Consider the following 18853-nt stretch of genomic DNA (forward strand, 5'->3'; position numbering starts at 1 on the left):
AGTACAAAGAGAAGAGAAAAAATATGAATTTTGTTACTTGTTTCAGAGCCAAACCTTGGTGACCAGGGCTTATGCCTGGCTCTATGGTTAAGTATCACTCCCCATCATAATTAGGTCATATGTAGTATCAGAGATCACATGACAGCCTCAAAGGATGTTGGGAATAGGGTAGTATTAAACCCAGGTTAACCACATGCCAGACAAGCACACAATCTGTTCTACTATCTCTCTGGCCCAAAGTTTTATATTATAATCCAACTTTTGATGACAACATCTCTTTATTCATGTAATGTCTTCTCATCCACTTGAAATATTAGTTGGTAAACTGTATGTTTTTACACTGTTATCAGTCAGCCAATTCCCATTAGTTTCAGAAAGTAAGATTATATGCTTGTAAATTACCCAAAGTTCTCTCAATATTTATTTCTTCAATAGATGCTGAATCTTGGCTACTTTTGAGATCATTTGCATTACCTTTAGTCATTATTTCATCTATTATAATTTTCTTGGCCAGTATCAGTAATAGGGACATTCTACAAAGCAGCTTATGTTATAAAATTAGAACTTTAAAATCATTGACCCCACAAAAAAAAGAAGTTGAATGTCTACTGTGACCAATAAAACACTATGTACAGGACCTAAGAGATAGCACAGTGATAGGGTGTTTGCCTTGCACACAGCCTACCCAGAACTGACAGTGGTTTGCTTCCCCAGCATCCCAGATGGTCCCCCGAACCTGCCAGGAGAAATTTCTGAGTGCAGAGCCAGGAGTAACCCCTGAGCACCACCAGATGTGATCCAAGAACAAAATTAAACAAACAAAAAAAAACCCACTATGTGCTTTATTATTATTCAACACTGTGAGATTAGTATATTTGTTTTTTTTTTGTTTTGTTTGGTTTGGTTTGGTTTTTGGTTTTTGAGTCACACCCGGTGATGCTCAGGGGTTACTCCTGGCTATGTGCTCAGAAGTCGCTCCTGGCTTGGGGGACCATATGGGACGCCGGGGGATCGAACTGCAGTCCATCCAAGGCTAGCGCAGGCAAGGCAGGCACCTTACCTCTAGCACCACCGCCCGGCCCCAGATTAGTATATTTGTGCTTCATTTTATCTTAGAGAATATTGAAACTCAAAAAACAACTTACCCAACAACATGTTCTTTGTATAAGTTATGTAGCTTTGTTTTATACCTAGTTATAAGTTAAAATTATTTTTTCAGCTATAACACTATTCTTCCCACTGGCGTTCTTTACATGACTGAAACCCAAACACAATCATGTATGTAATCAAGGTGTTTAAATAAAAAAAAATTTCACTTTTCCAGCTATTCAGTGGCTGTCTTTGAAACCTATCACATTATATTTTCGATTGCTATCTAATTTTATATAGATTAAGATCACGATTAACTTTTTATCCACCATTCTGCTTTTTTTATTGTAACACTCTAGTTTACCAAGTTATCCATCTATAGCTATTTCAGACATTCAGTGTTCCAACACCAGTCCCATCACCAGTGTGACCTTCCCTCCACCAGTGACCCTAGTGTCCTACCCATCCCTGAAAATTGCCCCCCCCCTTAGCAGGCACAAGAAAATTTGCTTCATATTGAATTTAAAGTGGAATTATTAATAGGGGCCGGAGCGATAGAACAGCGGGTAGGGCATTGCCTTGCACGCACTCGGCCTGAGTTTGGTCACTGGCATCCCATATGTTCCCCTGAGCATGCCAGGAAGGCGTCCTGAGCAAAGCAAGCTAGGAGTAGCCCTTGAGCATCGCTGGATGTGGTTAAACAAAAGAGACCAAAAAAAAAAAAAGAATTAGATTAAAAAACTTTAGTTTCTGAAATTTATATTTCACGGTGATTTACTAAAGTTGTTGTCTAGGCTTTCTGAGCTGGTTGAGCCTTCTGTGTTATTTTTAATCTCTCATTGACTTAGTGATCTTCCATCAAAGTGGGGTAGGAAGGAGATGGGGGCATTGGTGATGGAAATGTTGCACTGGTAAAGGGGGTTCTTTATTATGACTGAAACCCAACTACAAATGTGTTTGCAATCATGATGTTTAAATAAAGTCATCATTAGAATTAGGAAAAAAATATTTTTGCTGTGCTTCAGCTGTGGCCCAGCTCCACACTGAATGACTGACCTTTTAAAGTTGCACTGCATGACACTAAAGCTGCCTTCTTTTCTTTAATATATTCTTTGCTTAGTGTTCTAATATTTGAGTTAAATTGTTCCATACTCTAATTTCTCCACTTTTGTTTATAAGCAAAAATATATTGCTGAATAAATTTGCATAAATGTAGATTGCCTAGCCCACTACAGTGTGTATCATTTAATGTCCATCTATTACTCCTTAGCCTGTCTTATCAATCTCTTAGCACATTACTCAAGTAGATCATTAGACATATATTCCACCACACTTAAAGTTTCAGTAAGTACAAGGTACAGGGTATTTTCTCACTCATGATAAATGACCTTTCCATTTTTATGGGGGGAAAGGTAAAGCTAAAAAATACTAATAAAACTTAACTAGATGAGAATTTCTTTATATCTTTACCTCAAAAATATCTCTTTAGCTTTCTTTCCTATAACTAAGAGGACAAGGTGCAATTTTTCTAAGAGTAATTCCTCTACTTCTACCTTTCAATCTTTTCTTAATTACTTTCAACTTCTAAATTACTTCCACTGATTGTTTCATATGTTAAATCTTTCTTGTGGTTAATCCCCCTTCTTTATCAAAATATGCAAAGATTACCACTCTTTTTTGTTGTTGTTGTTGTTTTGTTTTTTGGGCCACTCTCAGCCTTACTGAGGGGTTACTGACTTTGCCTTCAGAAGTCACTCCTGAGCGCTGCCAAGTGTGGCCCAGCCAAACATAATATAATATTAATTATACATTAAATATAATACAATACTAAATATATTACAGTGCTCCAACACCAATCCCACAACCAGTGTCAACTTCCTTCCACCAGCTTCTCCTACCTGCTCACTCCTAGCCTACCATCTGACAGACATCTTTTCAGTTCTGTAGATCTATTGTCAGGGTCTTTTGCTAGTAGCCATTTATTATGCAATTATTATATTCCACATAGGAGAGAGATAATTCTGTATTTGTCCTTTCTTCCTCTGGACAGAATTCACTCAGCATGATACCTCTAGCTCCAGTCACATTGTTGTAGATCACTAATAGCCATGATTTGGAAACAACCCAAGATTAGTGGATAAAGAAACTGGTATTTATATACAACAGAATACTGCAGTTGTTAGAAAAGATGAATTATGTGATTTGAAACTACATGGATAAAATCTGAGCATTTTTTGTATTAGATTTGATATGTGGTAGAAAGACATAAATATGACAGGATAGTGAATATAAGAAAAATTAACTTTTTCTAATAAGGTATATAAGCCAGTTTATATATTTATAAACTCTTTAAATTTATGTTTACTAGTTCCCAGTGTTCCATTTTTTTTCTTAGCATATAACCTAGTTACCAAGACAACTAGCTTAACTCTGAATTAAAATGCTTTTCCTCAGTTTATTTAAAGCCAATTTGGAGAGGATGAGAGGAAAAGCAGGGACATTGGTGGCAGGAAACCTGTGCTAGTGAAAGGTAGTATACATTGTATGATTGAAACTCATCATGAATAATTTTGTAACCATGTACTTAAATAATCATGGTATTTTAAATAAAAGAGAAAGAATATCCCAAGTAAATATTTACTTATCACCTCATAAAGACCAGTATGGAGAAAATCACTCAGCACAAGGAGAGACAAAATATAACTGTTTCACTAGGCAAAAGAACATGGGAATATAACAAAGGAAAAAAATATCAGGCAGTATTCACTATAAGAAAAAATACCTATTGCAGCAAGAATTTCCAATCTCATTGCATCTTTTTCTATTCATATGTATTGATTATGACTCGGCTGTGTTTTGGGTACCGTTGCACTCACGAGGGATACAGTGAGTAAAAGAAAGCCCTGCACAGCACATGATCAATAAACCAACCAGTAGGTGATGATGAGCATGACAAAAACAAAGAAGGGAAATGAAGTCTCCAGTGGGAGGACAGGATGACAAAAGTCACTTTGAAGATTTATACCTAAATGAAGGAATGGACTTTCCAGAAGACAAGAACAGGGGCAGATATACTAAAATCAGAACATTCTGAGCAAGGGAGGTTTGGTGGTTGGATCGAAGTAGAGAGTAGGGTCTCATGTCCCATCTGGTTCCCCCGAGGCTGCCAGGAATGATTCTTGAATACAGAGCCTGTGTGACCCTTGACCACCACTGTTGTAGTCCTTAAACAAAAAATGCAAGCAAAAACAAAATAAAACTAAACTAAAGAACCATTTTGTAAACAACCTTGTAACCCTGGTGTTTAAATAAAATAATTAAAACAAGAAATAGATGACAAAGAAAAAAGATAAAAGCTATCTGAATATTAACATAAACCCTCCTTTTTGTAAAGAGAAAGTCATAGAAACTCATTTCAATACATAAAAATAAAAAGTGGGACCAGAGAGATAACATGGAGGTAAGTTGTTTGCCTTGCATGCAGAAGGACAGTAGTTCAAATCCTGGCATTCCATATGGTCCCCCATGCCTGCCAGGGGTGTTTTCTGAGTGAAAAACCAGGAATAACCTCTGAGCGCTGCCAGGTGTGATCCAAAAATCAAAAATTATTTTAAAAAAAGTTGACTGAATAGGGCAGTGGGGGGGGGGGAGCAAGTGATATAGCAGTGGTAGGCCCTTTGCCTTGCATTCTGCCAAACTTGCACAAACCCAGGTTTGATCCGGCATCCCATATGGTCCCTGAGCATGCCACAAGCGATTTCTGAGTGTAGAGCCAGGAGTTACCTAAGAGCTGCCGAGTGTGGCCCAAAACAACACAAAACAAACAAAAAATAAATAAATAAAAGTAGAGGACTGAAGAGATAGTACACTAGGTAAAGTACTTGCTTGCATACAGCTGGCCCAGGTTTGGTCCACCAAGCCCCACTAGGAGTGACCCCTAAGTACAGAGCCAAGAGTAAGCCCCTGAGAACAACTGAAGAGCAGCAAACAATAAAATAATAAATAAATAAATAAAGTTAAGGCTAAATAAAAAACAAGTTACCACAGCCTATTAACAATTCCATTATGATCATAGACCTAGATTTTTGAAGAAAAGAAACTAAGAATATCTCTTAAAATAAAGTAATTTTAAATGAACAAGTTAATCTCAGAGAATTTAACAAAAGAACTTTTTTTAACTTCTTAAATTTCATATTTAAGGTTTGCATAACAATAAATTGCCAGTCTTTGATTCTTTAAAATTCTCTTCGTGTTATAAAGATGCTTAAAGTAGTCAGAGCAATAGTATAGCTAGTAGGGCATTTGCCTTGCACATAGTGGACCCAGGTTTGATTGCTAGCATCCCAAATGGTCTCCCAAGCACTGCCAGGAGTAATTCCTGAATGCAGAGCCAAGAGTAACCCCTGAGCATTGCTGGGTATGTCCCAAAAAACAAAAATAAAGAAATAAAGATGCTTTAAGTGAATAATTATGTCCTGTCAAAAGTATTCCAGAATGACCACTGTGATTTCAGGTTATATAATGAAAAGACTTTTTAAAGAAACCAGAGTAATGTTGGAATATAACACAAACTTAGTGATTTATTTTAGCCCAAATCCAAAAAGAAATCAACTATATGTTATTAGACATCTTTAATGGCCCTCATAATTTACTAATATGAGTAGAAACTATATCTCTTCCAAGAACAAATGAATTTCTCAACATAAACATAGCTATGTTTTTCCAGATACAAAGTGTAGGCCAGTTGACAAACTGTGTGATTAGTATTAGGACTGGAGAGATAAGACAGGATTAATGCACATAACTTACATACAAGCAACCCATTAAAGCTTAACAACCCCATTGTCCCCACTTTGGGGGGAATGGGGGGAACTCATGTAATCCCCAACACTATAGGGCCCAAACAGTGCTACATCTTCAAACCCTTGTATTAACTTGCAAAGTTGGGACCCTGGGCCTCCTGAATACTCCCTGGAAGATCACTTTAAAAAAAGTGGTTAGTATTACATCACTTTGACTTAAAAACAGTTCATACAAATCTGATCAAATAAACCAAAAAAAAAATTCTGGGAACAGATTTTTACAACAAACAAAATAGATATCAACTAATTTGGGAGCTCAACAAAAAGATTAGAGTTTAACATAAATGCTACATTTATATCCAAAGACAAATTTACCAAGACAAAGAGGCCAGAGTACTTCTATGAAGTGTGCTATAGCCACTTTGAGAATTGTGATAACAAAGGCCCTAGCCCAGCTCTCCACAGAACCTCCATAAATACCAATGGCTTAATATAAAGACTACTGGAAACATTTGATCACACAAACTGTTAGGGTCCAGAGCAGGGGTCTCAAACTCGTGGCCACTGGCCATTTGTGGCCCTCCGTACAACATTTTGTGGCCCATGGCCAGCCTTTGGCCGGCCTTCAAATATCACAGTATTCGCGATTATTTGCTTACGAATAATTGCAATAAAAATCGCATTAGAGGGGCCGGAGAGATAGCATGGAGGTAAGGCATTTGCCTCTCATGCAGAAGGTCATCGGTTTGAATCCCGGCGTCCCATATGGTCCCCCGTGCTTGCTAAGAGCAACTTCTGAGCATGGAGCCAGGAGTAACTCCTGAGCAACTGCCGGGTGAGACCCAAAAACCAAAAAAAAAAAAAAAAAAAAAAAAATCGCATTAGTAAGAAAAAATTGCATTAAACATTCGCATACCCTGAGCAGTTCCGTTCGGGGTATGTAAATGTTTAATGCGATTTTTTGCGATTTTTTTCTTACTAATGTGATTTTTTATTGCGAATATTCGGTAAGCAAATAATCGCGAATACTTTGCGCCTAGCGCAGACGTCATTTCCACTGCTCCTGCCTGCTGTCCCTTGCATTATCGGAGGCCTAAGGGAGAGAAGTTTATTACAGAATTAGATTTTGTCATACCTTTATCATGACTTCATCAAAACCTGCAGTGAAGAGAAAGATTGATGACGAGCACAGACAATTTCAGGAAAAGTGGGAGACGCAGTATTTCTTCGTTGAGCACAGGGGCATCCCCACATGTCTTATTTGCTCAGAGAAAGTTGCAGTGTACAAGGAATACAACTTGAACCGCCATTATTCAACTAAACATGCTGAGGAATGTGCAAAATATCAAGGAAATGCGAGAGCCAAGCAGGTTGCCAGTCTTAAAGCATGTCTAATGAGGCAACAAGATTTCTTCAAGAAAGCAACCAAAGAGAATGTTGCATCAGTCAAAGCTAGTTACATGGTTAGTAAGATGATTGCTAAGGCAGGGAAACCATTCACAGGAGAGTTTGTTGAAAAATGCATGTTACAGGCTGCAAGTATTATCTGTCCGGAAAAGAAAGGTCAGTTTAACAAAATCAGCCTTTCTGCCAACACTGTGGCAGAGCACATTTCTGACATGTCAAGTGACATTTATCATCAACTGTGTGAGAAAGCCAAACGTTTTGATGCATACTCAGTTGCTCTTGACGAGGGCACAGATATAACAGACAGTGCGCAGCTCACAGTTTATGTCTGTGGTGTTGATTGCAATTTTGAATTGACAGAGGAGCTGCTCACAATAATTCCAATGCATGGCCAGACCACCGCTAATGAGATATTTTGGCATCTGTGTGATGCCATTGAGAATGCAGGTTTGCCATGGAAGAGGTTTGTTGGAATAATAACCGATGGAGCGCCATCGATGACAGGGAGGAAAAATGGACTGGTGGCACTTGTTCAAAAAAAACTTGAAGAGGGTGTAGAGAAGGCCATTGCTCTTCACTGTATTATCCATCAGCAGGCCCTTTGCAGTAAATGCCTGCCGTGTGACAATGTGATGTCTGTTGTTGTGAAATGCTTCAACCAAATCAGATCCAGGGGCTTAAAGCACAGGAGGTTCCATGTTTTTTTAAAGGAAATGGAGTCAGAATATTGAGATGTGCTCTATTTTACTGAGGTATGTTGGCTCAGCAGAGGAAATATCCTGAAAAGATTTTTTGAGTTGAGAGAAGATGAAAGCCTTCATGGAGAAGGATAGGAATTCTGTTTCTGAGTTGAGTGATCACAAATGGCTCATGGACTTAGCTTTCCTTGTTGACATCACACATAAGCTGAATGTACTAAACAAGATGTTACAAGGCCGGGGCAGCTTATCAGTGCTGCCTATGAGAGCATTCTCCACAAAACTTGTGTTATGGAAATGCCAGCTCTGTCAGACAAACCTTTGCCATTTCCCAGCATGCAAGGAACTTGTGGATGCAGGCATATCATTCAGTGGTGAGAAATATGTTGATGCTATTTTTAAGGTAGAGAAGGAATTTGATCACAGATTTGCAGACTTCAAAAAGGAGAGCCACTTTCCAAATTTTTGTGGACCCCTTTTCCTTTGATGTGCAAGATGCCCCTCCTGTGCTTCAAATGGAGCTCATTGGCCTGCAATGCAACTCTGATCTCAAAGACAAATTCAGGGAGATTAATGGAAAAGCAGACATGCATGGGCAATTTTTGAGAGAATTGCCCCCCAGCTTCCCTGAGCTTTCCCGAATGTTCAAGTGCACCATGTGCCTTTTTGGGAGCACATATCTGTGTGAAAAGTTACTCTCCACATTGAACTTCAATAAGTCAAAGTACAGGTCTAGACTTAATGATGATCATCTTCAAGCCATACTGAGGGTCTCAACTGCTTCCTCTCTAAAGCCAAATGTGGTTCAGATTTGTGAGAAGAAGAGCTGTCAAGTCTCTGGCAGCAAGGAATAGGCAAAAGATACAATGTTCAGAAGAACTGTTCATGATCTTCACTCAGTGTTCTATTCATGTTCAGAAGAAATAATTAAAACTATTAATAATGAGGTTTTAGGACTTTTTTTTTTTGTGAAATCCCTTATGCGGCCCTGCCTCACCCCGACTTTGCCTCCTGCGGCCCCCAGGTAAATTGAGTTTGAGACCCCTGGTCCAGAGTCAAGAAGTCCATACAATTGAAGTAAAGCCAAACAAAACTTTAATCCTTCCATCAATAGCTCCAGGGTTGTTTTTCATGGGAGATGAACCCTGCCCAAGGTCATGAATTAGATTATATAGGGAGGTTCTAGCTTTTTGATGATCTTTAAAATGATCGGCTATTGTCTTGGGTACCTTCTTCTCCCTTGTGTCCTTTCACAATACCTGGTATGGCCATGGCATCCCTCCTTGTCTAAACCTTAGAGAAGCCTGACCTGTGGCTTTTACAAAATGGTATTCCTCTTTTTTCAGAATCCAGGAACCCACAAAACCTAGATTTATTAAAGTCCGAGCAAGAGAGTATCACTTTAACAAAGTCTCAAAGGTATCTCAAAAAAGAAAGTTAAAGAGGTTTTCTTAAAGGATTTAGAGTACTGGGTTTGTTAATAGGTTGGTTTTGTGGCAGTAATATCTAGATAGAGACTTCTCAGAGTTTGCAAAATAGATAAGTGGATGAAATAGTTATCTCTTTGGAACATTAGTTCATGTGGAGCGTCTGTAAAATGGTGAATATTGATTTCACTGCCACTTGTAGGCCAATCAATTAATGGAGAGGCAAAGGAACTGGTAGAGAAAGCTTACTTCATCAACAAGCAGACAGATTTTGTGAACTGATGTTCTCAAAATAACCATATTATCTGCACAGTCACAGAAGTGCTTTTTATAGAAAAAGAGAACAGAGAACAAGGGAATACATTTTAAAGAAGGGTGGCTACAGACTGCTGGTGATAAATAAATTCTTGTTTTTCTTTTGTATCTAAATTAAAAATTGGACTATGAGTTCTGCCTTTTATTTTTTTAGTACAAAATAAGGAATTCTTGACATTTTCTACCATCTTTTCAAAGACAAGTTTTCTTATTTATAATGGTCTATAATGTTGAATGCTTTATTTCTCAGGATTAGTTTCATTGCCAGTGTTTTCCATTTTTCCATAGTCTTACTTTGAAATGTATAGGTCTGTTCAAACTTGTATTGAAACACTTGAGAGTGTGAGCTGTATGTCACCTTACATTAATTGAATGTTATCCTAGTAATGATACTGTTTTGCAAGTTGCTAGATCTGTTTTGGTTTTGGGTTTTTTTTTTTTTCACAGAAGGAAAGAGTTTCTGGGCAAGATAATTAGAAGATTTTTGCAGAAATTAAGATATAATCAGTTCCTGAAGTTATAAAAGGGTAGCAGGATTACAGGAAAGTTTAGTAATAGATTGGATAAAAATCTAGAGCTAAAAAGGAGAGATGGATTAGGAAGTCCTTAATGATTAAGGCCTTTGGAAAAATAGTAGCTATCTAGAGTGGGGAGGGAATCTAAGAAGAAATGTTTGAAAGCTGAAAAGATAACAGCAACATTGACAATAACAAACAAAATTGAAATTTAACATGTAGCAAGTAGGAAAGTATTAAGGAATATCTCTTACTTTGCATTTTTTTCTTTCACTGTAAATTTGAGTAATCATTCCAGAGATTACTGAAAGTATAAGGTAGCCGAAAATAGAATCCAATTTTAAAGAGAATGTTGTTAATTAATTCTAGTTTATCCAGCCCCTCAGTGTTCTATTTCATTCTGCATCTTCTCCTTGAAATATACTTAAACTGCTCTGTAAGTCAAATAAAAAGCTGTTATTTTATTGTGCCACTCTTACAGGCAAATAAGTGGTTATCTAATAACCCCTAATTGTTCTGTTATTTCGGGGGAACATTTTGAGCAAAATATCAGAAAGGAATATGAATGACAAAGAAAGTGCCCCAATAATAAGGAAATGTTAGTGGTTTTCAACCCTCTGCAGAAAAAAAAAATGTAAATGATACAATTTTTTCTGAAGCAGCTTATCTGATAAGTTAAAGAACTGTAAGCCTTGATCTTTATGCAAGTACAATGACTAATAACTTTTATATCATAAATTGAGTATATATCAGTATTCTCATAGCAATTTTCCAAACTACTGTGATTAAGGATGAAAGTGGGTTGCAATGCTACATGGCATCCGATAGTGCAGTATTTGAAGGAAATATTCTTGGGTGACATAAAACAGTCGATTTTACTCCAGGATATTGGAAAGAGAACATTGGTCATAAAGATACTACATTTCTGACATAAAGTCAAAGGGAAGATTTGGCCACATGGTATCACTAAAAAATCTCAAGAATGACGGAGGAGCTAATGGTTCTCATTTGGGAACACTGAGATATGAAGCTCTGACTGTTGGCCATCTTAACAGCCCACATATCTGAAATATTCAGGCTTGCTTTCTACCTCTTAAAATAATATCCCAAATTTACTTCAGAGATATACTTTTAATATATCATAAGGTCAATAATCACATTTATTGTATAATTATATTAACTGTTTCAATAAGAGGTCATCATACAATTTCTAACAACCACCCCTCAAGGTATTTATTGCCATATATTATTGATAATTAAATTAGGGCACAGTTTTATGGGTTACTTTAATTTCAAACTGGTCTGAATTCTAGGTAAGAATACTTATCTCATTAGAGTATGGAATAGCTTCTTGTCTAGACATATAAAAATAAATTTTAAATCTCTAAAAGGTAGTATGGTAATAATATCCAGAGACAGTAGAGATGAGGGAGGGCCAAGAGGTCCAATCCACGGTTGGAAGCGTGCCACACATAATGGAGCAGTGTAGTTAGGGTAAAGAAGGGACCACTATGGCAATGATAGTTGTAACATCATTCTAATCAATAACTGGATGTTGAACAAAGATAAAGTGATATGCACAATACCCTTTCATTTACAGGTGCAAACCATAGTATCTAAAAGGAAAAAAGGGGAGTGACAGAAAGAGTAAAATGCCTGCCCCTGAGACAGGCAGAGGGAGAGTAGGAGGGAAAATGAGAACATTGGTGGTGGGGAATGTTCAGGGGCAAAGGGTGGTGTACAATGTAAGATGAAACTCAATCATGAACAACTTCGTAATCACAGTGTTTAAATAAGAGGCAAAGAAAAGGTGAGTTAGTTCAAAGTAATAGAATGTGGTGTATGCCATTAAATATTACTTGTTTAAATTTGTTAATTAAAAGAATCTCTCTTAAAGAGAGCCAAAAGCTTAAAAGGAGATATAAATTGTCATTCTCCTCAGAGCTTTATTTTTGCTCCAGTAAGAATCTTCTAGGAAATGCAGTATCCCTAGAGAAGCATTGTAAAATTGTAGATAGGCAAAGCTAATGTGTATTTAGCCTGCTGTTTAATCACCCTCTAAATTTCTACTTTTTTAAATTACAATGTTTTTTGCATCCTCCCATGTTTTCCGTTTTTATTCAGAGACCCTATGAGCATATATTTTCTGTGCCAAATACTATTAATGTGCTCAATATTTTGAGCTGTTTCCATTAACAATAGACAACAATATCTTAATAGAATAATTTGTGGGTTTGGTTTTTTGTTTTGTTTTGTTTATAGCTTTTAAATCCCGAAGATGACCTCTTACCAGGAAAGATTCGAGATAGCAATCGCTCAACCCTGTTAGCAACAATTCAGGAACATGGATACCCCACAATCAACTTGGGAATTGTGGGAGACAAGTAAGTATTAAATTCAATTATTTAGAATCTGTTATTACCAAAATGTGAATTTTAGGATCCTAGGTATCATTGTTACCAAAGATAATTTTAATCATATAATTTCCACTAATAAATATCCTTACTTAGAGGCAGGTGTATATACATTAGGACAGTCAATTTTTAAGAGAGAGATTTTGCTTTCATATATTAAGTTGCAGGAATATTTTTTTTATTATGTTGGCTTTATCTTAATTAAACTAATGGTGAAGGTTTTATTTTTCATCACACTTTTACTCATTTCAGGGAAAATATGCATGAAAAAACATTACCAAAATTACCACTAACATATTTTTTGATGTCTAAGTACAGTGTTTTAGGACTTCTGTATTGATATTATGCTCTCATATAACAAAATATATAATAAATGTTTTCCACTATAAATGTTACAAAGGGGGGTGTGTTGACTATAATTTCCCTTCTCTAAGAGCTTACTGTCCTATTTTCTATATAAATTCAGCCCTCTGTTGAAGTCCCCAAATATTTCTGTGACTAGCAAAATAGCCAGTTACATCTAAAACAAAATCTGATCAAAAACAAGTTTGAGGGGCCCGGAGAGATAGCACAGCGGTACTTGCCTTGCAAGCAGCCAATCCAGAACCTAAGGTGGTCGGTTCGAATCCCGGTGTCCCAGGTGGTCCCCCATGCCTGCCAGGAGCTATTTCTGAGCAGACAGCCAGGAGTACTCCCTGAGCACCACCGGGTGTGATACAAAAACCAAAAAAAAACCAAGTTTGATCTTTCTGAGAAATCCAATATCACTGAATACTGCTCCTCAGCCATATTTTCCTAAGTTGTATTTCTAGTTCTCCAGGGGTATGCCTGCTTTTTATTGTGCCTGATATAGTAGCTTATTATAGGCATAGATAAGAGACAAATTTGAAAAATGAGCACAAGGAGGTATCTATCACCATAATCGCTTTTTACTCTACCACTTAGTTACTAAGCAAAGCTCATTGTGGGTGACTCCCTTTTCACTGGAGTGTTTTCCCAGTACTCAGATATTCTACCATTTCACTAAAGCACTGATACATATGACCCCCAGTACTTTTGTTTGTTTTCCCACCAAGCAGCGTTTAATATTTTATTCATGCCAAAAAAAAATGTCTTCCTTGAAATTTTTTTCTGGAGATGGTGGTAAAATATACAAAAATAACTAGCATCTTAGCCACTTTTTTCTTTTTTCTTTTTCATTTTATTAAAGGATCCCTCTGTTCATGTCCCTTCCCAAATAGTAATTTACTTTTTATGTCACAGAACTCAGTACCAAACAAATCACATACCTTATCCATTGCTATAAGCTCAAAATGCTCAGGCCACTGTTGTTTTGTTTTGTTTTTTGTTTTTACAAGACTGTTCATAATAGTTTTTTTCACAGATAAAGATTGAGTTACAGCCATACATTGTATAACAATCTTCAGTGGTATGCATTTCCCACCACATACATACAGAAATCGTTCCTGGCAGGCTGGGGGGGGAGGGCCCATATGGAATGCCGGGGGTTGAACAATGGATCAGCCTTGTGCAATTTTATTCCCAGCAGTGCCTAGCGCTGTATGTGGTATCAGGAATCAAATCCAGGTGTCCCACATGCAAAGCTTGGCTCTTTTGACTCTCTGTCTAACCCATCATCTCACTTTTTTAATATTTTATTGAAACTATGTGATTTAAAAATTCTTCATAGTTCCATTTCAGAAATACATCAGAGCCAGTCCCACCACCAGAGTCAACTTTCCTTCACCAATGCTCCCAAAGTGCATTCCATACAACCACCACCCTTTGCCCCTAGCCTGCCAGTATAACAGTATAAAACATTTTAAGTTTATATTGTTATAGCTTGGGTCTCTTGATTCCATTGTTGTTGACTTTGGCTTGGATATTTAGTTCTATTCTTTTTAAACACCACCAATGGACCTGAGACCATTTGGCCCCTGGCCCCCATCCTCTACTGAATTTTTTTCTTCTCACTATACTCTGGAGCCAAGTGTGATTGAGACAACTCCAATTTAAACCACTGTATTTCTTTCTGTATTTATCCTCCTCCTTCTGGCTTACTTTATTTAACATAATATTTTCCGGTTCCATCCATCTTGTAGCAAATTGCATGATTGCATCATTCTTTACAGCTATATAGTATCCCATTGTATACATGTACCACATCTTTATCATTCACTCATCCATTGTTAGACAGCTAGGTTGATTTCAATTCTTAGCTGTTGTACTGATTGCTGCAATGAATAACAGAGTGCATCCATCCTTTTGAATGAGTTTTTTCCTGTCCTGGAGTTAGATATCCAAAAGTGGAATTGCTGGGTCTGTGGCAGATTGATTCTTTTTTGTTTGTTTGTTTTGTTTTTTTGTTTTTGTTTTTGGGGCCACACCCGTTTGGTGCTCAGGGGTTACTCCTGGCTAAGTGCTCAGAAATCACCTCTGGCTTGGGGGGGACCATATGGGACACCGGGGGATCAAACCTCAGTCCATCCTAGGCTAGCGCATGCAAGGCAGACGCCTTACGGCTTGCACCAACACTCAGGCTTCTGTTTCCAATATTTCTAATATGTGCCATCCTCACTGGTGTAAGATGATATCTCATTGTTGTCTTGATTTGGATTTCTCTAATGATAAGTGATGGTAAGCATTTTTTCATGTGTCTGTTGGCCATCTGTTGGTCTTCCTCAGAGAAGTATCTGTTCATTTCCTCTCACCATGTTTTAAAGGATCTTTTTAGGTTTTGTGGAGTTAATCTTTCTGAGTACTTTGTGTATCCTAGCTATCAACCCTTTTCTGATGTATTACATCATCTCACTTTTTAAACATAAATTCATTCTTGAAGATATTTTTTCTTTCTCTGAGGACATTAGAATAGTCTTTTAGACTTATCAAGCATCATTCTTTTTAAGTCTACACTTTTATTTACCTGAATTTTATTTTAATTTTTTTTGCTTTTTAGGCCACACCCAGTGATGCTGAGGAGTTACACCTGAATATTTTTAAACAAATATATTTTTAAGTAACCAGCAAACTTCAATCCCATGCTTATGAATCAATTGCAGTTTACCTATTATCATTCTGATCCACAGCTTACAGTGCTTGAGGACTACTTCTGGCTCTGTGTTCAGGGGCTACTCCCAAAAGTGCTGAGGGACCACACAATTCCAGAATGCTGGAGATCAAACCATTGTGAGCCACATGCATGACAAGTGCTTTAACCCATGTGCTATCTTCATCTTCTCAACTCTTATTATAACAATCAACATTAAAGTTGAGGAACAAGATTTTGCAACTTATTTAAATTGACTTAGACTGAATTTTGCCTTTGCTCATAGGACATTTTCTTTGAAAAAAAAAAAGAGTGTGATGCCATATGGCATAAAGGGTGCTTCAGATATGTCCAAGTATATAACTCACCCTCTATATATGTAAACTTATGTATACTTTTAATTGTAGTTTATGTAAAATGGTTACAATAGTGTTAAAGTTTATAATATTGATGTATAGTTACTGCCCCATCATCAAAGTATCCAGCGGCCCTCTACCATCCTCCCTATGTCACCTATAATCTAATCTTCATTCCCCCTGTTAATAAGTTTTTTCATATAAAGCCAAGAGTAAGTCATTGTTCAATACTGTTTACCCCCTTTACAAATTAGTGGGGTCATCCAGAGTTTATGCTTTTTCCTTGATTTAATTCACATAACATGATACCTCTAGTTCCATTCACATTGCAATGAACTGTATGTTTTAGTTTTTCTTAAACTGGATAGTAGTCTATGTATATGAGTATCACAGCTTCTTTACATTAATATATTTTTTCTTTTCTCATTTTTAACTTATTGAGGTATCACATTTTATAAAACTATTGGAGTAATTTTAAAGTTGCAGAGCTACTAAACCAACACACCAGTTTTTCAAGACCCCTCCACCATTTTTCCATGCTCTTTTCCTCCTACCCTTTCTCTGTTGTTTCATATGTGGGTTATTTCCATATCTATTATATTACAGCACTCCAGTGAACATAGGTATGAATATATCTTTTTTAATTCTTTGGCAGCTGTATTTATAATACACTTATAAATGGTACATGTGTATATATATAAAGTACATTTTCTGTTTTTTTTTTTTTTTTTTTTTTTTTTTTGGGTCACACCCGACAGCACTCGGGACTGGGTTTTTTTCTTTTCTTTCCTTTTGTTTTTTTTGGACCACACCCAGTGACTATGCACTTAGAAATCGCCCCTGGCTTTGGAGGACCATATGGAATGCAGGGGATTGAATCAAGGTCCGTCCTAGGTCAGCCACATGCAAGGCAAACGCCCTACCTTTGTGCTATCACTCCGGCCCCATAACATGGAATTTTTAAGACATTTTCTCACCTTGTACACAACACATTACTATTAGATTCTTTGTGTTTTTCTTTAAAAGAAAATTTTTCTCACCTCTCATCTGATAAATGGTTAATATCCAAGATATATAAAGGACTGGTAGAACTTTATAAGAATAAAACAATCAACCCATTTAAAATAAGGTGTGTATATATACAAATATGTACATATGTGTGTGTGTGTGTGTGTGTGTGTGTGTGTGTGTGTGTGTGTGTGTGTGTATGGATAGAAAACTTCCTCCAAAATGGCCAAAAGGTGTTTAAAAAAATACACTGTATCATTTATCATCAGGAAAATGTGAAATATCATCACACACCAGTGATACTGGCACTTATCAAAAAGAACAAAGCCAACTAATGTTGTGGATGTAGAATTCACTATTGTCAAGAATCAGCCTTTTTGGGGGAGGGGGGAAAAAAAAGAATCAGCCTTTTTTAGGAAAACAATATGAACATTCATCAAAAAACGAGGAATCAATCTCCCACATAACCCAGGAATTCTACTACTTGGCATCGAATTCCAAGAACCCAAAAATATCTATTTAGAAAATATATTTGTAGTCCTCTATTCATTGCAACAGTAGCCCAAATTCATTCAAAATAATTCAAATGCCCAAGAACAGATGACTAGATAAAGAAGCTAAGGTACATTTACCAGAGCACAGCTATAGGAAAAGATAAAGCCATGCATTTTGCTGATATATGGATAGATCTGGAGAGTATCCAGATGAATTAAATGAGTCAGAGGGAAATGGATAGACACAAATGACAAAGAAACATAGTAAGGGAGTAACTAAAGTCCAAAGGAGGTAGACATAAAGAGTAGGAGAACTAGGGGCCAAAGCAATAGTACAGCAATAGCATAGCAGTAAGGCATTTTTACCTTGCACGTGGCTGACCCATGACGGACCAGGTTCGATCCCCAGCATCCCATATGGTCCCCTGAGACTGCCAGGAGTGATTTCTGAGCACGTAGCCAGGAGTAACCCCTGAGCATCACTGGGTATGGCCCAAAACCACCCCCACTCCCAAAAAAAGGAGTAGGAGAACTGATCCTTAGTAGAATATTTGTCCCTTAGTAGAATATTTGTCAGTGTATGTGTGGGGCAGAGAGATGGGGGAGGGATGGAAGGTATCCTCTCAGTATCAGTAACAGTACTGCAAACCACAATGCCTAAAAGGCGGGGGGAAATGCCTGCCATAGAGGCAGACTGGAGGATGAGGAAAACCGGGAACACTGTGAAGGGATTGGTATTGAAATCTTGTAAACCTTGAATAACTTGGTAATTTTGTAAATCATTGTGATTTGATTATTTTTAAGGATAGAACTAGTTATGGGCTGGTGAACATAGTACATAGGTTAAGGACACTTGTCTTGCATGCTGCCAACCATGGTTTAAACCCTGGAACTGCATATATTAGTGTTCTTCAGAACACTGCTGAGAGTCTCATCTCACTAGCCCGAGTAATAGTGCAGGACTAACCCCAGAATACTGCTGACTGAAGTCCAAACCAGTGTCAGAAATGTGTACAGGTTATCACTCATTCTAAGTGCCATGGACACAGGTTACTAATGAGTACAAATTGTGTCTTGGTAATCCTTTGTCCACAGCACTTAGAATGAGAACATCTCCTACATTCAGTGGCCCTTTCATATTTTCCTCAACAACCCATCATCTCCATGACACTGAGAAAGTTTAACTGTTCACAGCCTTTAAGGCAAATCTAAAACTTTAGCCTTAGAAATAGGCTAAAAAGTAGTAGCACTAACAATAGAATTTTATCAGGACTGAGATGTA

General features: G+C 37.2%; 1 protein-coding gene across 13 annotated transcripts in view; it reads left to right on the forward strand.

Moving 5' to 3' along the window:
* GPHN (gephyrin) overlaps nt 1-18853 on the forward strand; it is a 398145-nt gene that overhangs the window by 339610 nt on the left and 39682 nt on the right. For all 13 annotated transcript variants that reach the window (XM_049770336.1, XM_049770338.1, XM_049770337.1 and 10 more), the window contains one exon: nt 12516-12637. In XM_049770336.1, the coding sequence (XP_049626293.1) occupies nt 12516-12637 (122 nt within the window). The remainder of the gene's footprint in view (nt 1-12515; nt 12638-18853) is intronic.

This window comes from Suncus etruscus, chromosome 3 (assembly GCF_024139225.1).
Source record: "Suncus etruscus isolate mSunEtr1 chromosome 3, mSunEtr1.pri.cur, whole genome shotgun sequence".
Lineage (NCBI taxonomy): Eukaryota > Metazoa > Chordata > Mammalia > Eulipotyphla > Soricidae > Suncus > Suncus etruscus.